This window comes from Trichoderma aggressivum (assembly GCF_033847375.1).
Source record: "Trichoderma aggressivum f. europaeum strain CBS 100526 chromosome Unknown scaffold_043, whole genome shotgun sequence".
NCBI lineage: Eukaryota > Fungi > Ascomycota > Sordariomycetes > Hypocreales > Hypocreaceae > Trichoderma > Trichoderma aggressivum.
The window spans coordinates 302,396-326,510 of NW_026946409.1; the positions used below are offsets into that span (position 1 = coordinate 302,396).

The following is a 24,115-nucleotide window of genomic DNA, read 5'->3' on the forward strand; positions in this document are numbered from 1 at the left end:
CACATGCGATCTTCTTTAAACCGCCATAGAAGAGTATCCATTGCAAGCCCGTAAGCACGTAGCAATGAGATATAAGTCTGCCTAATTAAAAGTCATATTACCTAATGATACTTTTACAAGGTACCAAGAAAAACAACTGCCGAAACAGGCTCGGAGAATTGTTCCAACAGCGGTCTACTTTATCCTTGTCTGCCGGCAGTGGATCGTTCAGCCTTGCCAAGTGTCTTTGCTTGGCAGATTATATTTTGCAACAGTCTTGGCGTACTTGAATCAGAAGGTCCATGTTCCGGATGAACATTCTTAAAACTCATTACACGATCGTTGAGTAGTTTACGGCTGGTAAGGCCAAAACTGACGCAGAGTAAGACATTCAATCCGTAAAGAGATGGATACTCTCTTAGCTCATCAATACAGCTCGCGAATATTGATATGGGTCATTCAATGGGTTTTTCATTTGATATCTTTCGATGCCACTGCACTTGGGAACGCATCATAGCAAGTCAGGGCACACTCAAGCCCGATCGTAGGCAACAATCTGAATCCCTGGAAATATTCACATCAACATGAAAATGAGGGGCATCCACACAAGGAATTGGCGGATTACTGATTCGTCATCTAGTGCCACTTCACTTTGCTCACAAGCCCAAACCAGGGATAGCTTGAGGGGCTGCTCAGGTCAAAAGCCACAGGAACCTTTTGAACAAAGGAAACGGGGCTCGTCGCATGTAAAGTTTTTGTTCGTGTCCAAGGCACAAGCTGCCATTATTCTACTACCCAACATTGAAATAAAGGCGCCGAATGTTGAGTATTTGGGCAACTTGTCTCTATAGAGTAAAGCTGGCTAGTCACTCCGTGTCATTAATATAAATTCTATGCAAGCTTATTATGACATTGTTCACTCAATTCACCCTTCAAATCATGTTATTTCAACTTGAAGACGCCTTCTCTCTCTTTTGAAGCCGATCATCATGGCAACATGGCACAGCCTACCAATCGAAATCCATACTATAATTCTAAAGTTGCTCCAATCTCATAGCGATAGCGGCACTAAGAGCAACTATGCAGCCGTTTCGAAAGAATGGCAGCTATACTTTGAGAGGTTCAATTTTCGACGCTTAATTCTCAAGCAGTCATGTATCCCAGAATTTGGTCGAATCGTTCGCCACCACCGGAGGGGAATGCTCAAGCACGTTTGGCTACGAGTTGAACTTGCTCCATACCTCTGTCCCGCTTGTGAATGGCCCGAGAGGCCATTTGAGATCTTAAATAACAACCAAACTTTTACAGTAGCTCTATATAGACTACTCGAGGTCCTTAGTAACTGGAAGAAAACCGGACAGTATGGTGTCTCTAACGGAGGACTGGTCTTGGAGCTCAGCGCTTATTCGCCGAGTGACTCGGAGCATTATTCCAGATATCCCCTTGGTAAAGATGATTATCCCCACAAATACGATGAAACTTGCATAGTAGACGATTCCGTAAAAGCTGGACCACCGGACGATCTCCTGGAAGATCAAACCCCAGAGAATAATACCTCTCATCGGACTTTTGAGACGCCGTATATCGGTCACACACCGGGAAGTTGCCGCCTGTTTGGAAGTCTTCTTAAACTTGATTAAAGAAAGCTCGATATTCCAAAGGCAAATGGAAGGCTGCCAAACGTTTCAGTTGTCAAAGCATTGCTTCACCGCCGACGCTATCCTCGAAGTTTCCACCCTGATACATTGCTCAGCATTTTCGAGAGCTTACATGGTCTGGAGAGCATAGTACTAGAGCCTTGGATTCACGATTATCCATGTCACGATAAGAGTAAGCGTCGGATGTAACCGAATGTATTCACAATTACTCACCGTGTGTAGATTTCCAACGCGGATTCGATGTGTTCTTACGCCAGGTTGGTTCCCTCAAGCGCCTTTCTATATACGGGGATCACCAGGGTGTTGGCACAAATGGGTATAATCCATACAAGATTATGCCATCCTTGGGATGGACATTGGCAGATGAGAGCCACTTGTTCGAGCAACTGTCAATCGCCTTTCTAGCAGATGCAAAAGATTTTTTTCGGGATTTCTGGCCTGGCCATGCGCCAAAGTCTGCCGATATCTCACGGAGCGGGGTGCAAAGAGCTCTCCTATCTCATCTATCATCATCCCAACGCCGTGCCTTGGGCAAGCCCCGCAGATCACCAGATTTCGAACGAAAGCTCGCTCAAGTATTCAAGCGCATCAACGGAGAGCAAAGAATTCCTCCATCAATCTACAGGCCTACATGGCCGAATTTAGTGTCAATAGCACTCACTTCGTCGCTGCTCGATGTTGCTGCGGATAGTAAGTCCATCAACAATCTCCTACGAGCTGCAGCAGGTGCTGCTCTGGAGATGCCCAAATTACAGACAATGGAGATGTTCAGCCAAAGAATTATGAGCGTGTTCGTCTTCCAGTATTGTCGTAACCTAAAAGGAATGCCCACAATCACTATATCGAGTTCATGGCCTCACCCTCTTGAGTCGGAGGTGGTGAGTGCTTGGGATCGTGTAGGGCATAATCACGAGAATACTGGGCACAAAATTGCAGTCATACGAAGGCGCTTGAAAAGATTCTTCTTCAGAAATCACGGCTTCGTAGTTTATACTCTAAAACTTCAGGACTTGATATTACACCCGGTGACGTTATGTCAGTTTATATCCGAATTTGGTTGGGAAGATACATTTGCTGGGGCGTTTTGGCCGCAGCCATAGAACAAAGAGATACAAGGATGTATATAAGGTAGGTATAGCCCGACTTTATCATGGCTAAGTTGTAATTTCGATCGGTGGATTGTTTAACGGTTAGTCACAAGCATATAGATGGCTCCAAAAGCCGCCTGGTCTCTTTTCTATTGTTTCGTATAAAGGTCATATCATCCTTTCGTCTTTAAACGAATAGCCATGCGAAAAAAAAACCCCTCGACTTGTAGAAAGTGTAGAAGAAACAGAGGTGCAAGTGTTAGCAATTCATGCATTTCTCAGGATGTCAGCAGATATAGTTCGCTTTGGCGAGATGCTGGAGCTTACAGAACAGATTTACGTGGGAACTATGAGGCTTCTTACATGTGATTGCCTGTTCTAAGGAGCATTTGCGGCTCTTGAGTACGTTAACGACAGAGGAAATGAGCAAATGCCTAGAAATTTGGAAACCTTGGGATCTAATTTGCGCTGTGGAAACGAGATAGAACGTTGCGGGTGGGCTTCCCCTCAAAACTAGAGATTCATGGCTTCAAGTACTTACCCATGCCAGGTGAATATCACATGTTAGTGGAGAAGTAGCGTTTATGAGTGGATGTCCTTTGAAAGGGCGATGGAGATCAGTTATGGATCAAGGACAGCCATGCGGGCGTGCGGCTGCAGGCGCACCATACATGCGTAGTTTACAGTCTAGCATCGGAAAAGTACCGAACGTCGAGACTACAGAGATGCGCAATGACGCCATATTTACTGATTTCGATGCCACTTACTTCAGATTCGGATCAGAAACAGCCTTGGTTTGTCGTTTGACAGCTGGGGATGATCTTACTGGACTGGAAAACATAAAGGGGTTACCTTCAAGACCGTCCGCGTCACATCTACATCCGCAACTAGGTGATTGCCAATCACTCCCAAAGTCGCTTCTATTGTCTCTATATTACATCTTTGATTTGAATAAATACACAATCATGGGATCGATAGGAAGATTGATTTTAGTTACCGGTGCGAATGGCTTCATTGCTGCACATACTATTATTGCTCTTCTGGAAGGGGGTTACCAAGTCCGGGGAACCGTTCGATCCGAAGCTTCGGCTGAGAAAGTTCGAAAAACTTACTCTTCCTACTCGGATAGGTTTTCTGCGGTAGTTGTTCCCGACTTGAGCGTAAAAAACGCCTTTGACGAGGCAGTCAGGGGTATCGACGGGGTAAGGACTTCCATGAAGCGTGTTACACAAGTAGCTACTAATAATATTGAACCAGGCTCTGCATATTGCTAGTCCATTTACATTCAACATTAGAGACAATGAGGCCGACTTATTGATTCCGGCAATTGAAGGAACCAAGAGCCTACTAAAGTCGGTTGCTACACATGCGCCTCGAGCCAAACGAGTTGTCGTCACCTCATCTTCTGCTGCAATGGTCGATTTCTCCAAGGGCCTTTGGCCAGGTCACGCATATAACGAGTCGGATTGGAACGAAATCACTTATGATCATGCTAAGACTGCTGATCCGCCGGTGGCTTACTGCACTTCCAAAGCTCTGGCGGAGAAGGCTGCTTGGAAATTCGTTGACGAGCAAAAGCCTCATTTTGACCTCACTGTCTTATGCCCTCCCATGGTCTTTGGTCCTACAGCCCACGCCTTGTCTTTGTCGACAATGAATACCAGCACTTGGGATATTAATCGATTCCTATCTGGCGAGCTCGATGATGTTCCCGACACAGCTTGCTGGGCGTTCGTTGACGTACGAGATCTTGCTGATGCTCACGTCCGTGCTCTGGAGATTCCTGAAGCTGGAAATGAGCGCTTCTTTATTGTTAGTGAGCGTTACAGTTACCAGAAAACGGCTGACGTTCTACATGCGTCTCCCCGTATTGCCAAAGAGGATAAAAAGTTGATCCCTGTTGGGAAGCCGGGGCAAAATTACCCATCGCCAGAGGTATACGAGGTCGATAACTCAAAGTCAAAGAGAATTCTCGGGTTAAAGTATCGCTCGTTTGAAGAATCTATTGTTGATGCTGCTGTCAACATGATTCAAATTCGCAATAAAGCCATGTAATAGAAGCGTTGTAACCGATCCAAAAAGGACGACTGAATATGAGAGCGCAATTCAATACAGATTCAGATAGTGTGTTTAGTCATTGGTTAACAAAGGATCAAGACTGAATACACCATCTCTACTCATTTGTGACCATTGTGCTCCAAGCGATGTCGTACATGTATTCTCTATGGATCTTAGTGTCTGACAGATTTATCCAATCTAAAACCGTCGCGCCCGACCAAGAGTCTCGTACAGCGGGTGGAGAGCCACAAATCACTTTCACTGTGCTCTACCAGGCTCCAGGGGTTTCACCGCAGGGAAAGCCTTTGTCTGGTAGTTCTTGAGGTACATTTCCCATCATTCGACTCGACAGCAGCAAGACAAAGGACAAGCTGCGTCCTAACCTATTCTGGAAAGCCTTTGTTTCTACTTGAATTGACAAAGAACATGTAGATACATATTCACGACGACCTGGCTGGCTCCGATTTCGATAGAACATCATACTAATTAGTATTTAAAGAGCTTGGTGATCGCAACAAGTTTCGACCATGGCTTCGTCAGATGAGCTGGAACAAAATGGCGTGAACGACAATTACGACATTGTTATTGACGTATGACACTCTTTAAGTCACTAGCTGAGCGATCCAAGCTGGATCATGGCGAGATGGATATCATCAAAGCTGAAAGGGGGGCGGGGGGTGGGGGGCAAGAAGATGAGAAGATGGCTTTTGGTATTCAAACTGGTAGCTCAAAACTAAGCACTAGCGAGATGGAAAGGAGCTTCAACCTCTGGGTTGACTACACCGCTCTGGGGGCCAACATCAGCAGACTTCTCGATACGCGCCAGTTCTTCGACCGCAAAGAAAAGGAGATGGTCACTGAGCTGCTCCAGATGCTCGCCAGGAATATCCAGTGGCTTAAGTCTACGTCCGCAATGCAGCTACATATATATTAACCCATTGTTTTTACTACTTCTGTTCCTTCTATTTTGCGCTAACAACGAATTTCCAGTTGGTAAAGCCAACAGTGTTAAGCTGGATGCCCTAGGCGGCAGTAGCAGCAACGACAGCGACACGGATGAGTGTGAAGACGAAGCCAGAGATGGGATCCAATGTGCTCTAGATAGACTTCACCTCATAGCGGCTGACATCCGCAGGATTTGGATACGCAGTCTGAAGTACAACCTCGCATCTAGTTTCCATCAGAACGATGACAGCTATTTCCACGAGCAGGCCTGTATCCTCGTCCGTTATTACTTCAGAGATGCTCGGCGCTCTCTGTGCGATCAACTCGGGGCATCTCTGGCCATACGCCGTAGCAAGCTTCTCCAGAGGATGCGGCATGAGGAAAATTTCGGCACTAGGCATAGCCTAGAGGAATCCAAACATCACATGGACGATGACACGGAACCCTACGTCTGTCTCTCTGAGGATTGCACGTCTCCCATGCTGTTCTTTGTCCACATGAAGGACTGGATGAACCACATGGAAATGTTCCACTCGGAACAGTGGAACCGTTCGATACACATGAGCATCTGGTACTGCGACATCGACCACAAACCCGCAATCCAATTTGATGACTACGACAGCTTCGTGCGGCATATGAAAGACCCGGCGAACCACGAGGGCCAGGAACCCCCGACCGATCGGCAACTCGACACTCTCTCGCGCGAGAAGCAGAAGCTCCTCTTCCGTGACGAGTACTGTTGCCCCATCTGCAAGCGCGTTCCCAGCGTCCTAGAGCCGGTAATTTTGAACAGTAGCCCCGACGAGATCCGACGTCAGCTGTATGAACACATCGCAGCAGACATCAAGGACCTCGCCCTCAGGTTGATTCCAACTCTAGACGAGGCTGAGCCCAGCGAGTATACGCAATCTGAAGTCGACGATGGAGATCACAGGCGGTTGAGGGGCGACAATTTGGTGGCATCGTACCTGAGTCGTCTGGTTGAGCTTCGGCAGGAGACGAGCGTGGCTTTCGTGGACAACCCGGACCGAGACACCGTCGGCTTGAGTGAACGAAGCTTATAATGAAGACCTTTATAAGATGGACGGGCTAGATCCCCTCCGAGACAACCCTGAACTTGTGGAATGCCGGGGACACAAAGCGGCTCCAGATCCGGGGAAGCTCGACGCTATCCAGGACCACTTCGCTCAGACCCAGCGATACGACCAGCCACTTTTGGATGCGGCTACTCTTATGCTCACCCGAATTCTATCCTAGGCAATTTCCTATATTACAGTTCTTTTTTCCATGCACGGTATTTCTCATTTCATTATTCTCTCCATTTTGAACATCTGTAGAGTCATCTTACATCTCCCTATTGAATCGTAGCGGTACCTAGTGAGTCATTGTTACCCGCTGGCTGACGAAATAAGCCGATAAAGGAGATTAAGAGTGACTGCATGGACACAATGCTCCGAATAAACTTTTCTTTTTCTTAGCTGAGACAAACCAATTTCAAAAACTTTATATAACCTTTTAATTTTCCCTGTGTAATAAAAATGCTCCATCTTTTCTTCCAAACAACAGATTTCTATAGCTGATCAATAACGCCGCACAGCTTCATATTGCATGTCACTATGGCAGCGCCTGTTGTTTGGATCAACGCATTCCCAGGAACGGGGAAATTAACCGTCGCCAGAGAACTCGTTCGCCTCGATCAGTCAAGCATTCTTATCGACAACCATCAGCTGATAGACCCAGTAGCAGCACGGTTCTCTCGAGACCATCCTCAGTACCAAATAGAGCGGAGACGTGAACGCGAACGCGCATTTGACAAATACGTACTTGAACCAAGTCTTATATCAAAAACAATCGTCTTCACAGGTAAGCCAGAATGACCATACATAGCGTTCGCACAGCTAATGCGATACTGGCAAGATTGCCAATCAAACGATGAACTAGGCCAAGCTACAGCGCAAGAGTATCTACAAGCCGCTCGGAAAGCTAAGCGACCATTTATTACCATCTATCTATCTTGCGAGATAGAGGTCAACATTAAAAGGGCCACTAGTTCCGAACGCGTTCAGGGAACCACGACAAAGCTGACTGACGCCGATATGTTAAGAGACGCTCTATCAAGGTGCAAAATGTTTCGATTCGAAAACAGTCCGTATGAATCATATAACATCGACACAACGGACTTGACACCTGTGGACGCCGCCTTGAGAATACAGACATATATCAAGGATTATCTATCCGGGCGCGGGACGAGGCGGTGTGAATAGATGACGCAATCATGATTAAAAGTTGAAACATGGTGGATATCGGCATTCATGCCATATGAAGCAGATCCTCCTGATGAAAGATCATCGGTCAACAGTTGCTTAAGCGAGATAAGCGATCTCAGCTCAACGGGGAGACTTTAGAAGCTTTATAAGATCATACAATAGGAGAAGTAAGGCATAGGAGCATGCAATCAAGCAACGGAGATGCCGTCTTAACTCCGGTCTCAAACTACAACTCACGAGATATAGTCAACGGACACGGCCTGGAATTTTACTCCGTCAAGACCCCAGTTATCCCCGAAGTTCGGGATCCACTTTCGACGTTCACAGTCCCTATGCTTCCGTGTATTGCCAGATTAGGATATCCCCAGAATAATGTCATTCCCTTTATGGCATTCCCCTTTCAGGTTGGCAAACAGATATAAAGACTTTCACCTCTAGATGATATTGGATTCTATAATCCTATCAACAACGAAGGCTTACTAACTTGGTGAACGGTTACATTTTAAGCTCAAAAATGCTTCTTAAACCCCTCTTTTATCTTTGGGCTCTAAGCTCGTGTCATTTGGTCACTGGCACTCAGACTCATCGGTCAAAACGCGAACTCTGGCTCGCTCCAGCATCAAACCAACCGTCAATGCAAAACCCATACGTGGTAAGCAACCATCTTTCACTAATACCCATTGCGTCTGACAAAATCATCTAACATTCTTCAGACATCAGGACCCACATTGGACGTTTCTCTGAACCAAGCCATCCGCGTCCAATCACCAGCCGGCTTCAACTCGCACTGGGTTGGGCACTGGATCACAACCACCAACAATCTTCATTTCGTCTTAATTACATTCGCGAATGTCGTCAATGGAGGCCCCGATAATGCAACAGATGGAGGCTCAGCCAACGGTTGCCTGATTTACTCACTGGAGTCTGGTGGCTCAAGCTCGTCATACATCGCCGGAAAGCTTACCACCTTTGGGCAAGATAAACTCAGAATCCAGTTTGGCGATCAGTACGAGCTGCACAGCTTAGCAGATGATAATATATCTGCCATCAACGTCATCGCAAACTATACTGAGAGCAAATTTAGCCTCAACACGACATTTCAGCCTCGAGGCTCTCTTTTATTCAATGGTGGCAGTGGAAGCCTCTATTGGGGCTCAGTTTTCAACCATCAATGGTCCAGTTCAGCTGCCTATACCACAGGAACGTTTATCATCAATGGAACAAGGCACACTATCGATCCCAAGCACTCAACGACATGGTACGATCGTCAGTGGGGCGAAAAGAACCCAACGCAAGGGTGGCACTGGTTCCCAATCCAGCTCGAAAACGGGGTCCGCATCTCAACGTGGATAATCCCCACAGAACAAGGCGACGCCTTGAAAGCCTTCGCCACGGTCTTGTATCCCAATGGAGAACAGGAAGTGGTTAGCGTAAACCCTGATATCAAGCCGAAAGATGCGTGGGTATCACCGACTACGAACCGCACCTGGTACGGGTCCTTTGAAGTCTCCTTTTTAGATGAATACAATAGCGTGATCACTGCTGTAGCTCCCGACGTCACCAATCGGAAATTTGGGGAGGCTAGCTTTGGGCCATCGTTTGCATTTTGCGATTCTTTCACGCTCTACAAGGGAACCTGGAAGGGACAAAGCGTTCGCGGCTGGGGAATTGTCGAGCAGTGGCCGGCATCTTGAGTTTCCCCACGGCTTTTTCAAGTCATGAGAGGGGTATATAGGCATCCATTTTCATAGATATACGAGCAATTGTATTGAACTCTCCGCAAATTTTTTCCTATGGTCGAGATTAAGCCCCATATTAATGTATTTTCACCAGCCACCAACATAAACTCACAACAAAAAGGTCCGATATGTGTAAATATGTCTCATATAAGTGTTTGAAATCTCTTGCTTCATACTCTACTCTTCTATTCTTTCTAAGACTCATCGAATCGCTTATCCTTGAACAAATTGTCATACTTGAAAATTTCGATTTCCTTCAAGGAGGAGACAGTAAGTCTACAATCTTGGACTATAATTTCCGTCTTTATCTGACAATTAATTCCAGGCATCAGGAAGCATACACTCACGTCTAAACACGCTGGCTATGCAGGAAACCGATCCACCTCCGTATAGAGAACACAATGGCACGGCTGAAGAAGCCGATGATGGCAACAGCCATAGTGACAAGATATTTGTTCCTCCGCGGACTATGAAGAAAGTCATGGCGCTAGAGACGCATCAGGAAAGAATTCGAATGGTGGAAGAATACATCACGAAAAAGGGAGAAGCTGTGGAAGCAAAAGAGAAGGCATTATCTCGTCAAAAACGTGCACTGGCCGAAACGATTAAAGATGCTAAAAAGGATGTTAGAAGCCTCCGCGGAACATATTGGCAGAGGGTGCGAAATATTTTGGATGCCAAGGAGCCTCTCATTCGCTCCCTCTTATTTTCCAAATCCTATGGCTTGGATTTGCTTGCGTGTAATGCGCTGTTTGCCGCTAGAAAGAATGGGGCACGGCTTTTGCATAAAAAAGAAACAGAGAAGATTGAAGCTGAGTTTCAGAAAGCGTCAAAAAGGGTAGATGAAGAGTACAACGCTCTTCTAGACGCTATGCTAGCTAGCAACAAGCAGACTGCGAGGGCTGAGGTTGAGGTCTGACGGGGCTTGTTTTTATCCATCACAAAAGTATCTGCTTGATGACTGCACTTTCAAATTTTGGGCCGTATTCCTGTGATACTATTGTGTTGATAAAGCAATTTCTAGAAACAGATGTTAAAATAATATGAACCTATTATCGACGGCTTAATAACAGATCGACTTGGAATATTTGTACTTGAAGAAGCAATTGTCGTTTCATTAATAGGATATAGCATCGAAACGGTTGGTTCAATAGACAAGAAGACTGGTTCTTGCGTAGTTTTATGTCCCATTACACCTGCCCCCAAGGTTTTGAGGAAGGGAGGAGCGTCGATCCATTAGATCAACTACGTGTGTCCTGGGCCAGAAAGATCAGGATGTAAGACTGATACCCTTGCCAATTGGGCGTTGGATTGCGTAAGCATACAATTTCTTATATACTCGTCGAGACAACCTAATTCGTTGTCCTTCATTTATAGTGTTCAGCAGCTACAGTCAGCGAATTCCATATTCCTTGTATTAGGCCGAATGTGCTCTCTGTAATAGCCACCTGCCCGTACTGCTTAGTCTAACATAATATCTGACATAGACGTTATAATAATAGTTAAGGGTAAAGTAAGTCAGCAATACGAGTAACAAAGCTTGTTGAACAAGGGGCGGGATAATTTAGTATACTATTAGTCCTAATGTACCTTTACGTTACATTCTGTCATACTGTAGATATGGTGCCAAAGATCAGACCGCATTTGTGGTAATTTCTGTGACTGAACCGGCTGTTTAATAGAGTGGATTATTGCGATTGACTGATTTGTAAAATAGTATCATCTTTTAAGAAGCAGTCATCATAACCTGACTCAAAAAATGATATATACCTTGCAATAAGTATAGACTGGCAGAGCCCGTTATGCTTACCTATTTAAGTAGGTGCTTGAATACCAATTATTCGGGGGAAAAGTGGCACTTGCTTATTCCACTCCACTCCGGTTCAGTGAAGGTGGCCAAGCGGTTTGCAAGAAAAAGAATAGAACAGGGACTGCAACATGAATATGTGCATAAATACTCGTACCTAAGGAGGATAAGAGCACTATTCTAGATGAGTAAAGTGTGATTTGTGCGGATAGTCTGATGATGGGTGCTGTTATTACTTACATGTATTTAGCCCCTTTTGTTTGATTGCAAATCCCTTGTCGGTGTTTGTAAAACCGTTACCGAAAATAAAAAGGTGTTGCTACGAAGTTAGATATATAAAGACGTTGTTCAACCCTCTGCTTAACCTTGAACCTTTCATCAACAGCTTCCAATATTCTTCAGTCTCTCGAACAACTCAACAGACAAACCCTCTCTTCGCTATTTAGCAAAAACTTGTACCTTTCACCATGCTTTTCAGACGAGACTTCATCCCCACCGTCCTGGCCCTGGCCTTATCTGCAACGCGTGCTGAGGCCACTATCGCAATTGGAACTGCCGCAGGTTTCAACGGTATGTTCCGCCCACCTACTATAGTACATAGTCATAATATCGCCATATCTTCAATTAGCTTTCAGAAACTAACGCTTCCGGTCTACTTACTAGTGATGTGGGTTGATGGCACCGACCCCTGCCGCTGGACTCGCATCAACGACCAGGGCGAGAACCCGTGCAACGTCCATCTCGCCAACGGGCTCTCCAATGGGTTCAAGTACACGTTGCAGGGCTGCGGCGGCCCCCTGTGGCTGGATAATGATGACGGCTCCTTCAACAGCAACTGCCACTCTGCAGGGGCCAACCTCGCCTGCAACGTGAGACGGACTTACCTCTGCTAGATACATGTATTCTAGGCTACGTACTCAATACTTGCTGGAGTAACGCGAGTAGAAGATAATCGATGGAGTAAACAGGAGTTGAATGTAAATCAATCCTTTTGACGTTTAACTTTCTCTTTTATTATGATACTTCTGTGGTTTTTGATGGAAAGAAATTTGAAGGTTAAAATATCGAAACAGCCCTTTTTGTTCTCACCTTCTTACATGTGATCTCATGGTAGCCAATTATTAACCATCCTGGATCGTTATCGTGATTACTTATGAAGATATCTGGCGATAATATGATGGAAGGCAACAACAAAGACGGTGTGCATGAAAAAGATTCATCTACCTACCTCTATCAATCAAGTCTTTGTGCTAGTTAGAGAGGTATGCCCATTCTCCTATAGGTTGCAGGAGAATACTATCTGCTTTGCTCCCAAGTGCCTCACCATACCTACCTGGTCTATGCTCCAAAAGATATCTGGATTGCCGCCGTTCCATCCCAATACCCGTAATCGTTGATTGATGTTGATAATACATTTGGTAGAGGGCCATGTGCTGCCCCATAGAAATGCCGATTCATAATCACCCGCGCAAGAGGATATAACAAAGTTGGCATCCCATTGTGCTTGATTTGATACTTTTCTCTGCAAGTATTCCTGTGTTTCAGGTGATAGTGTGGAATCTCTGAATTGAAATGCCAAAAGCAGGACCTGCGCCATCGATGGAGTTTGAAGCAAAAATGGCAGAAATAGTAATGAGGCGCGTCCCTTTCTAGATGAGCCAGTATTTCTTGCTTCTCAGTGGAAGATAGCTGAATAGGTTGAGGGAGGTAACAGAGAAGCGATGTCCGGCAAGTTAGAGCGAACGAGAGAAGCGAGGGTCGATCGAGATATGCTATGATCCTTAATATTGACGCTTAAAAGCTACATCGGATAAATGTATTGACTAGCAAAAAAGAGCCACTCAATCACCACACTATCAAGTGGGGGACAGAATTGCAGGGAATGGAGAGATTTTGAACACTCACGACAAAAAATATACGCATATAAGAGTGATCGCCATTCGGTGTGACAAGTGTTCATACTTTGAGTGTATATGCACTTATTTGTTCTGCAGTCCCTGTCCACCACTCGACTACCTACCTACTAAAGCAATATCACTCATTGTAGCGGGCTAAATCGCGGGACTTCCATCATAAGCTGGGTAATCATAATGGGCAGTCGATATATCTTAATTTTGCGACGATTGAACTGGCCACTATCCCAAAGATTGGATACTTGAGCTAAACCATACGGCACTCAAGGGGATACACGTACCTACATGTAGGCACCAATCTGGTCTTATCAGAGGTGACGGGCAACTACAGGTACTGATATCGTTGTCCCTGTGTACATATATGATTTTGTTTCAACGAACCAGAGTGAGCCACGAGCTCCGCACGGTAACGAGCACCCGCACCCACCCCGCATATGCCAATAGCATCACACGCATGAAACTATTGATAACAGCACTGGCCAGATGCACTGAATCACTACTGGCTGTATGAAGGCCTTCGGTGAGCTCTTGAGGGGATATGATGTCACATCTGACGTGGACGTCTGTGATTGGAAATCTCAATGGGACCTCTTGGTTGGCGGTGATATACGCGAAGGGGGGAAATTCAGCCCGTAAGCCAAGGGGAGAAGGGCCAGTAGATCCGCCCAAAAAGAAACACCCCGCCCGTACTAACTTCGGGTAGAACCGCATACTACCTTATCTAGGATAGCTACTCCAGCTAGGTAGGCAATCCCTTCATCTCAGATATCGCCCGTCACTGCGTTTCTTTCAACAGCAGCACAAACATAGTTAACAATAGAGTCATTGTCTGAACTCTTTTCAATGACTCCGCCACAGTCGCGCGATATTATTGGTAGCCGCTTTGGCGATAACGTCAGCATCTACCAGGGCGATGTTGTTCATAACCACTGGAATAAGAGTCAAGAAGACGAGGCGGCGAAGTGCCTCTCGGACCTACGGATAACGGACCCCTACGATGATAAAATTCGCATCGAGAGTACAAAAGGTGGTTTATTGAAGGATTCATACAGCTGGATCCTCGAACATGGCGATTTCCAACAATGGCGCCATGACAAAGGTAGTCGCCTGCTTTGGATTAAAGGCGATCCCGGCAAGGGCAAGACTATGTTACTCTGTGGAATCATCGACGAATTAAACTCTCAACATGATTCTGAGACATTAGTCTCCTATTTCTTCTGTCAGGCCGCCGACTCGCGCATCAACAGCGCTACCGCTGTGCTACGAGGACTGATATATCTGGCGATAAAACAACGGAAACAACTTATCGGCCATGTATTGGAAAAATATAAATTTGGAGGGGAGACATTTTTTAACGACATCAATTCATGGACTGCATTATCGGAAATCTTCTCAAATATTCTACACGACATAAGCCTAAAGCAAATTATTATTATTATTGATGCACTGGACGAATGCACAACCGATCTACCAAATCTGCTTAACTTTATTATCAATCACACAAAGTCTGCCGGCTCTTCTCAAGTCAAATGGATAGTATCGAGTCGCAATTGGCCAGAAATTGAAGAGAATCTAAATTCTGCAAATAAGCAAACAAGACTATGTCTAGAGCTTAACGAATGGTCCATCTCCGCAGCTGTCAATATATACATTAAGTATAAGGTTGAACAGCTAGCACAAAAGAAGAATTATAACCCCGAAATACAAAAAGCTACCCAGAACTACTTGTCTGCCCAATCTAATAATACATTCCTATGGGTCGCTCTAGTTTGTGAGAATTTGGAAAAATTCTCGCTACAAAACACTCTTCAAAGGCTAAAAGAATTCCCGCCTGGACTTAACTCAGTATATGAGAGGATGATCGAACTAATACTCCGTCTGGAAGATGCCGATGCGAAATTTTGTCATCAGATTCTTGCAATTGTGCTACTTGTGTATCGACCTGTTACACTAGCTGAACTTGGCTGCCTTGTTAAGCCCTTACACGATGATGCTGAGCCCTTACACGGTGATGCTGCAGGTGCCGAGCTCATCTACAGAGCGATAGGACTTTGTGGCTCATTCCTTACTATAAAAGACGAACAGGTTTATATCATCCACCAGTCGGCAAAAGACTATTTGACCAAAGCTGCATCTACTCTCTTTTCACCAAGCCTAACTTATGTTCATGGTATTATCTTCACGCAATCGCTGAAAGCAATGTCCTCCATATTACAGCGGAATATGTATGACATAGACCATCTTGGTTTCTCAATTGAAAAAATCAAGCCGCCAGATCCCGATCCTTTGAAATCCTTACATTATTCTTGTACGCATTGGGCCAACCATTTCTGTGATATGCACAGTAATGGCCAATATCAGTTCAAAGTAGACGGCGAGGAGTCTCAGATAGCTCTTCAGTTCCTTCGAAACCACTTCTTACACTGGCTCGAGGCCTTGGGCCTTATACAGTGTGTAGAAGATGGGGTCCTTTCAATGATAAGGTTAGAGATTTTACTAAAAGTAAGTAATAGTAGCCTGATATTTAGTGAGAATAAAGCTAATCAAAGCAGGAAAACTCACTACACAACCAAGTTCAAGAGCTTGCTCCAGACATACAGCGGTTTCACCCTGTAAAGAAAATCAAGGATCTATTCAAAGTGAGTATCAATTATAGCAATGATTCAGAGTATATCTGATCAGAAAAGGGGAAATCATCGACCCGCCAATTACCAGACCGCCACCAATCGCCAGATTGCCGCCAATCATCAGACTACCAGTTATTGAATTTCACACAAGACTCACGGCGGTTTATCCAGCAGAACAATTCGGTGATTGCAAATAATCCGCTCCAAGTATATGCATCAGGGCTTATATTTGCTCCATCTAATAGCTTAATACGGAGATCATTTTACAAAGAAGAACCTAAATGGTTGAAAGTCAAGCCTGTGGTGGAGTATGATTGGACCCCTTGTTTACAAACACTTGATGGCCATAGCGATTCGGTCGCATCAGTTGCCTTCTCAACAGGTAGCTGTCTCGCCTCAGGATCAGATGATGGGACTATAAAGATCTGGGATGTAGTAACAGGCAAAGAGCGGCAAACTCTTAGAGGCCATAATGGCGGCATTGAATCAATTGCCTTTTCAATTGATGGCTGTCTCGCCTCAGGATCAGATGATGGGACTATAAAAATCTGGGATATAACAACAGGCAGAGAGCAGCAAACACTCGCGGGCCACGGTGGGCGGGTTACATCAGTTGCCTTCTCAACAGATGGCTATCTTGCGTCGGGATCAAATTACGGAGCTATAAAGATCTGGGATATAACAACAGGTAAAGAGCAGCAAACACTCGCAGGCCACATGAATTACGTCGAGTCACTTGCCTTCTCAATAGATGGCTGTCTCGCCTCTGGATCAAGAGATAAAACTATCAAAATATGGGATATAAAAAAAGGCAAAGAGCGACAGTTACTCACAGGCCATAATGACGACGTTAAATCAGTTACCTTCTCAGCAGATGGCCACTATTTGGCTTCAGCATCAGGCGATGAAACAATAAAGATTTGGGATATAACAACAGGTAAAGAACAGCAAACTCTAAAAGGCAATAGCTTTTACATTGAATCAATTGCTTTCTTACCAGGGAGCCGCTATCTTGCCTCAGCAATTGACAGTACTATAAAGATCTGGGATATTACAACAGGCAAAGAGCAGCGAAAACTTAAAGACCAAAGTGATATTAGCTCGATTGCCGTCTCAGACGATGGCTCTTATCTTGCCTCGGGGCTTTATAATAATACGATAAATATCTGGGATTTAACAATAAAGCAAGAGGGGCAAATGTTTGAAGGCTATGGCAACTTTATGGCTATTACCCTCTCAACAGATGGCCGCTATCTTGCCTCAGGGTCAAAAGATAAGATTGTAAGAGTCTGGGATACAACAACTGGCAAAATCCATCAAACCTTCAGGGGCCATGGCAATTGGGTTAGATCAGTTGCTTTCTCAGCTAATGACCGTTATCTCGCCTCAACATCGGATGATATGACTATAAAGGTATGGGATATAAAAAAAGGTAAAAAACATCAAACATATCAAACTCATCTTGAATATGGTACGTCAGTCGCCTTTTCAGCAAATAACCGATATCTTGCCTCGGGATTGCGCAATATGATAAAAGTCTGGGATATAACTACAGGCAAAAGACAGCAAACGCTCGTGGGCCATGTAATTCCATTCAACTTGATTGTTTTCTCAGCTGATAGTCGCTATCTTGCCTCAGGGCCGGCTGATCTTCATATTCCAATGGACTCGGATAATATGACTATAAGCATCTGGGATATAACAACCGGCAAAATACATCAAACCTTCAAGGGCCATAGCAGTTGGATTAGATCAATTGCCTTCTCAGCTAATGGGCGCTATCTCGCCTCAGCATCAGAGGACAAGACTTTGAAGATCTGGGACACAACAACAGGTAGTGAACTGCAAATGATTGAGGTGAACACGGTACTACACACGATATCTTTTGACAGCACGGCCTCATACCTGCATACCGAAATCGGCCCTATACAATTACAGATGGTGTGTCAAGCTACTGCGGCAGCCCAAGTTATATCTCTAGATACGAATCCGGTTCAAGATCAATATCAACACCAACGTGCTACCAAGGATACTACAAAGACAATTAGAAACTATTTTGGCTATGCCTTAAGCCCTGACAGATGTTGGATCACCTGGGGAGGATATGGTATATTGTGGCTTCCGCCTGAATACCGGCCTCGGGTGTCCGCTACATGGCCTTCGCTACCTTTTTCGTTCTCACAGCCAGCATCAACGGACACAGTCATTGCTCTCGGTGCCGGTTCTGGGAGAGTAGTGATAATGAGAATGCCGGGTTTAGGGCCATATTCCATGCTATAATTCCAATGTTAGTGTTGTTATGGATCAAGCAATTGTGGAGGAGAAAGGCTATGACTAAGGGTTCTGACTTTGGTCAAAGAAAGCTGAGGAAGCGACATAGCTTTGAAAAATAGTAAAATCTCATATAAACATATGACCGACGGTCAAGCTTTTTCCCACTCTTATTCAACGGCAATTTATAACGATGAATTTCCGCAAGTATTTTGGGCGACTTCTGCACTGGCATTTGCAAGTTATCGCATGACCACTACGTGTCCGTCGATTGCAGTATCTATTAGTAGCGTGGCCCTGATTATATCGGCCGCCACGCCCTCATAACCCAACAGGAACCATACTACCGCTTTATACATGCACCTATTATTCAAGGTCGCCATCAGAGGGTTTCCGTCTCCGTTGTAGAATGCCATTGTTATATTTATGTTGCTATGAAGCATCCACGTTGTATCTAGATACATAATTCTACTATGGGCAACAGGACAGTGGGAGCCAAGTGCGTCGCAAAGGAAGATGTCAATTCGGTAGTCACCCTGTTTGCCTCGGAGGCGGCCCGTAGGGGCTCGTCTCTTCCAAGAATTATTTGAAGTTCATGTGGCCTCTGGGGCCAAGAAAGAAAGAAATTGTGAGTGTCGTTTTGGAAATTCATGGGAGGAAAGCCGTCGTCATTCTACGTTCTGTGAGACAGCCCGGCTTTCGAGGTTCCCCGCACCTGCATGAGTCCAATCATTTGTGTTGTGTTTGAACTCAATGTCTCGAGAGCCTCTCCAGCCTGCGCGTAGAACAAGTTTCCAGAAGAAAACAAGTGAGGGGAGAAACAAGCAAAGTAGACAGATTATGAGTATATTAGCACCTTGGATTGACTCTGCAGAGGTGTAAAAAGGAAGCCAATTAATCCTCCCTAAATTTTCACAGTAGTAAATCGTATGATCTTAATTACTAGTTGTCAGAAGATGGCGGGGTAAGGAAGAGTGAAAGAGTCAAGGATGACAGCGCATAGTCACTATCACGGACCACGCAGCTAGGGTTACACAAAGGACTGTATTTATCTCTGACCTCCCTAGAACAAAGGGCCTGGGGCTCCTTCTCTTTATACTTGTTCAGTCTTCCCCAGCTAGCTAGTGTATTAGCAGGGAAGTCAGACGCCTTTATCCGGGTTCAACGGGAAGATTCCTTCCTTTGTGACTTGACCACTGACACTAGTAGTGTGTTCTAGGCGCTAGTTGATTGTTTTATTAATAAGGAATTATGCAGCTCTAACAATGGAATCTAGGGATATTATAATCAGAAATGCTTAAACTCAAAAAAAAGATTTTGCTAAGACCCTGAGCTTTCCATTACTTATTGTTATATGTGCTTAGAGGCGGAGTTGAGGGTTTCATAAGTCCCCCATCAGAAGAAACACCATTAACTAGTAACTATGATCCATGGATATCACAATAATGTCCAGTATCTTATACTCAGGGCTAGTCTCAGGTACTAACATAGTCATGAAATTCATTGCACATTTTGTTACCATATGCTACTTAACTATTCCCTTGGACACAAGATTTCATAGAGCGAGTATCCGTTTTATTGGAGAGTCGTGCTTTGAAAGACTAGGTATATATGGGCTTGTGCGTTTACATATTCCAAAATTCGCACTTTGAAACGCAACAAAGGCAATCACAGTCACTAAGAAAAACACAAAGCTTTTACCAGCACTGTAATAGGTAATATATTTTTAAAGGGTGGGGGAACCTGCGCAAAGTAAGCGACAATTGTGATTAACCGCTACCTACATGTACTTACCTAGTAGCTTACCCAGTACTTTATAGCCATCTGCTCTCTCTTCTGCCCCCGTTTCATTTGCATAAACAATTTTACACAAACCGTCTCTAACGGTGCCGCGGATCAGCGAATAGGACCTGGCCATCAATCGTGACCGTTTAAGATTATTAAGAGCTTTCAACTTCATCTATAGCAGAGCCCACTCACAATAGGCTGTATGTTGCCTCTCCCCCATTTTCTTGTCTATCTTATTTCTACATTCTCTAGCAGCTCCAGAATAATATTTCCCCTTCCATTGATTACTTAAAAAGCGCTTATAATAATGGATGTTATTGGAAATCCATCAAGCATTTTTCACATTATGCATCAATGCTTTATTCGCATCCAGCAAGCCCGTGCATTTGAGCAAGAGTTCAGAAGATACCAGCAGCGCCTTCAAGTGCAGCTCAACCACTGTTTAAGACTTATCCAGCGCATGGAGCGTGCCAAGAATTTTTCAGCCACAATTGCAATTGATGGCCTCGAAATTACGCAAGAAGAAGGAGAACGATCGATAATGGAGATGCTCTCCGACACTCGAGATGCCCTCCGCAAAGCCAAGCGCGAAGCTGCCGAGATTCAAGCCGGGCTTACCACAACTGCCCTCCAGCTACAAGACGCCAATTCTAACACCACACTCAACCTCAAAACAATGCAAGTTCGGGTTACGGGGTTTCTTGATAAACGGAAGGTGCAAGCAGCAAAGACAATTGAAGCAATGAAATGGGTTTTTTACAAGAGAGACATCTGCAACAAGTTGATCGCAGATATCGCTCTGCTCATGAACGACCTGGAGCGCCAAGTCGCGAGCGATACCAGGATCATATATGCACATTGCACCAACCACTTCATTAATCATGTATAACGCGGAACGCAATGGCATTTCATAATCAACTAGCATGAAAGCTTGGCATAGCATTGACAGCGTGGTTTATTTTTACAGTATTCATAATAAAACATCTGAATTGCTTATCCGGTGCTTTCTGCTTGCTCTTCTTCCTTTTCATCTTCATCTGTTTTTCTTCTTTAGGAAATTTTTTTGGACGCGCCGGCGCCGGCGGCCACTAGGCACGGCAACACACCGGTCCAAGAAATTAAGGGCTCCCCACAGCTTGTGCATCCCCGATGAACGGAGTTCGCTTAAAAATTACATGTATGGCGGCTCTAATTAGGTATCATGATCGGCCGGAAGCCTGCAATGTGATGCTTAGCTTCTACCAATCGATATGAAATGATTGGATTGTATCTTAATTAATGAGAGGAAACACGTCCCGTTAGCCAATGCGAACGTCCAGAGCCGGAAGCAATGGAGTAAGGTCGTGCACGAGATGGTAACAGGTTGATGCAACCTTGGGCACCCAGCCGTTTTGGTGTGGGGAGGCGCTTTAATGGGCTCAAGAGAAATGAAGAGCCGTGGACGTGGCTCGAGACCTTTGGTGCGTCTACGACGACCAGCAGGCGTACAACAGGTAGGTAGGTATGTACGTGAAGGTAAGGTATAAGTATGGACCCCCGCTTGACGAGAATCAGGACGGCGCAATTCCCCTTGGGCCTCAACCAGGATGGCCGTCGACCGTCAGGGATCAAAGGCAGATGCTGGCTGACAGGTTAGCAATGTGGCTTCGCATTAAAGGCAAAGAAATAGAACAGCCTGTGGGAAGCAATAGAACAGAAGATACTAGCCTGGTTATTTGGTTAGTAGTTTATTCCGTCGTCATCTTATTACAACCGATGTGGAGACATGCTCCTATGAAGTATCATCTGGGTTTAGAGACGGCTGGAAAGGACGATGTAAGATACAAACCGTCTTGGCACACATATGTTCAGATACAACAAGACCTTGAATTACACGCACATAGGTACCTGTCAAGCATTACTTACTACCTACCTGTAGATACTACCTAGTACCTGATATCGCCAGTAATGGTAGACTAGTACACAGTTGGTATATTATCTGATAAAGAAAAGCGTCGTGTGCCCATTAAGGCGAAACCAAAGCGCAGACCAACTACTTTGCTGTCTCCAGTGCCTGCGCGTTCTTGCCACCCTCCCACCAATCAAACACCCCTTCATTTTGCACTGCCCGACGCCATACGGCCAAGTACTTAGGTACATACATTTACACCAAATGAGTTCCGGTCAAAGCTCGCGGACTAGGCCACCAATCCACCCATATATAAGGTTACGCAGATTTCTTATCATTCTATGACATTCTTTCGGCATTTTATAGATCCAATATCTTTCATACAAACATGGATGCCGTAGAAGGCACAATTGGTAGCATACGCTTTTTGATTCAATTCCTTACTATTATTCAACGAGCACGCGGGTTTGAAGACGAGTTCGAATTCTACCAGCTCCAACTTAAAGCGCACCTCTCCCGCTGTGCGACTGTCTCGAGAATAATCCATGACACAAACGGCACCGATGAGATTTTGGTCTCAAACGCAATAGAGCGCTCAACACATACGTCAGGGCATCAGGAACCAACAATAGCCGAAATTATTCCCGCCATTCAAGACAGGCTCCGCAAAGCTCAGCAAGAAGCCGCAAAGATAGAAGCTGGCTATTTGACAACCAACCCGCCCCAGCAGGAAGCCGAAACAATACGAGTTCGAATGATGGGATTTCTTGATAAACAAAGATTCCAAGCAGCAAAGAGAGTAGAAGGAATAAAATGGGCTTTATATAGGAAAGATAAAAACGACAAGTTTATCGCAAACATCTCCGCGCTCATTAAGGATATTGAGCGCGAAGTCAACGCCAACAGGGAAAGTCTTACACTTGGTAAATCCAGGATTATATACATTGCGCGGGCCCACTCTTCAGCCATGTGAGGTACCTTAAAGCAGAACACAACGACATTTAGATCTCAATTAGCGTAGGGACTTATTTAGCGACAACGGTGTAATTGGATTTGTTTATTGTTTTTTATTTAATGCTTTTGTGTGTTTTCCCCTTCGTAAACTCTTGCCGCCGCTCTATTATGCAAAATAGTGGTAGTGACAGGTCCCCCCTGTCTGACATCGGGGGCAACTTGCAAGAAAGACACTTGAGACAAATGAAGCAAAAAGAAAAACAAAGACATACAACAGCCGGTGTTCGCTGATGGTCACCCACTCAACTACTAATCTGCCTCTCATTGGCTTGACTCTGGGGGAGCAGACGGGACCCCGTACTTTCCAATGGATGTGGTCGTATGTGCTTGGAGACCATGTGGATTGGCTTATGAGCCCTGAATCAAAAGGGAGATAAAGCATAAAAAGAGAAAAAAACATACAACAGCCGGTGTTCGCTAATGGTCACCCACTTAACTACTAATCTGCCGGTTAGTGGCTTATCTATGGGGGAGCAGACGGGACCCCGAGCTTTCCACTACCTATGGTCGTATGTGCTTGGTAATAGCCTCGTTTGCCTTATAGCGGCTTCTCAGCACGAAAAATCTTCACGCCGCCGCGACTCATTGTGTCATCTTATAAATGTATTGGCGGCGGCATATTTGAAACGTAGAAAGAGAACAAGCACCTTAACGCTGTTTTGTTAATTCCCTCTTTGACTTCTAGTTAAAGAGGCGAAGATAATGTGAAGCAACAATTCAGAACCGTGCGTGTAAGATTCATGACATTGCAGCGAGGCGAAGATAAAAACATATGGCCGAAGTAGACCTGGCAGTGGCTTATAGAGCAAAAAAAAAACGCCAATATCTTGTACGAAGAGGTGAAAGCATTCGATTCACGCAAAGCATTAAAGCGAACGTGTATATTTCGCCGTCCATCTCTGCTTGAAGATCTACTACTCCTGCATGTGACATCAACTTAACTGGCGCCAAAGTACGCCATCAACCTATATGCGTCATTGTCACCACCTGAAGTTTTTGCCAAAAATGGGAAATAGTTCCCGGGACTTACTGATTCTATGATTCCCTAAATTATGCGTCTTGAGGCATTAAAA

The 24,115-nt window shown here is 44.9% G+C and overlaps 7 protein-coding genes across 7 annotated transcripts; all 7 read left to right on the plus strand.

The window, feature by feature from the left end:
* Positions 1 to 3,690: 3,690 nt before the first annotated feature.
* On the plus strand, positions 3,691 to 4,780 carry Triagg1_8657 (uncharacterized protein; the record flags this gene model as incomplete). The annotated part of the gene is made up of 2 exons (XM_062903528.1): positions 3,691 to 3,927; positions 3,983 to 4,780. The coding sequence occupies 2 exons, from the start codon at positions 3,691 to 3,693 to the stop codon at positions 4,778 to 4,780; spliced, it is 1,035 nt and encodes a 344-aa protein (XP_062752467.1).
* Positions 4,781 to 5,310: 530 nt separating this feature from the next.
* On the plus strand, positions 5,311 to 6,985 carry Triagg1_8658 (uncharacterized protein; the record flags this gene model as incomplete). The annotated part of the gene is made up of 4 exons (XM_062903529.1): positions 5,311 to 5,373; positions 5,412 to 5,683; positions 5,790 to 6,775; positions 6,822 to 6,985. The coding sequence occupies 4 exons, from the start codon at positions 5,311 to 5,313 to the stop codon at positions 6,983 to 6,985; spliced, it is 1,485 nt and encodes a 494-aa protein (XP_062752468.1).
* Positions 6,986 to 8,629: 1,644 nt separating this feature from the next.
* On the plus strand, positions 8,630 to 9,689 carry Triagg1_8659 (uncharacterized protein; the record flags this gene model as incomplete). Its single annotated transcript, XM_062903530.1, has 2 exons — positions 8,630 to 8,647; positions 8,709 to 9,689. 2 exons carry the CDS (start codon positions 8,630 to 8,632, stop codon positions 9,687 to 9,689), a joined length of 999 nt encoding a protein of 332 aa, XP_062752469.1.
* Positions 9,690 to 10,098: 409 nt separating this feature from the next.
* Positions 10,099 to 10,653, plus strand: Triagg1_8660 (uncharacterized protein; the record flags this gene model as incomplete). The annotated part of the gene is made up of 1 exon (XM_062903531.1): positions 10,099 to 10,653. One exon carries the CDS (start codon positions 10,099 to 10,101, stop codon positions 10,651 to 10,653), a length of 555 nt encoding a protein of 184 aa, XP_062752470.1.
* A 1,355-nt stretch (positions 10,654 to 12,008) lies between these two features.
* On the plus strand, positions 12,009 to 12,434 carry Triagg1_8661 (uncharacterized protein; the record flags this gene model as incomplete). Its single annotated transcript, XM_062903532.1, has 2 exons — positions 12,009 to 12,111; positions 12,205 to 12,434. 2 exons carry the CDS (start codon positions 12,009 to 12,011, stop codon positions 12,432 to 12,434), a joined length of 333 nt encoding a protein of 110 aa, XP_062752471.1.
* An 8,052-nt stretch (positions 12,435 to 20,486) lies between these two features.
* Triagg1_8662 (uncharacterized protein) lies at positions 20,487 to 21,029 on the plus strand (the record flags this gene model as incomplete). Its single annotated transcript, XM_062903533.1, has 1 exon — positions 20,487 to 21,029. One exon carries the CDS (start codon positions 20,487 to 20,489, stop codon positions 21,027 to 21,029), a length of 543 nt encoding a protein of 180 aa, XP_062752472.1.
* Positions 21,030 to 22,416: 1,387 nt separating this feature from the next.
* On the plus strand, positions 22,417 to 23,001 carry Triagg1_8663 (uncharacterized protein; the record flags this gene model as incomplete). The annotated part of the gene is made up of 1 exon (XM_062903534.1): positions 22,417 to 23,001. One exon carries the CDS (start codon positions 22,417 to 22,419, stop codon positions 22,999 to 23,001), a length of 585 nt encoding a protein of 194 aa, XP_062752473.1.
* Positions 23,002 to 24,115: the final 1,114 nt, after the last annotated feature.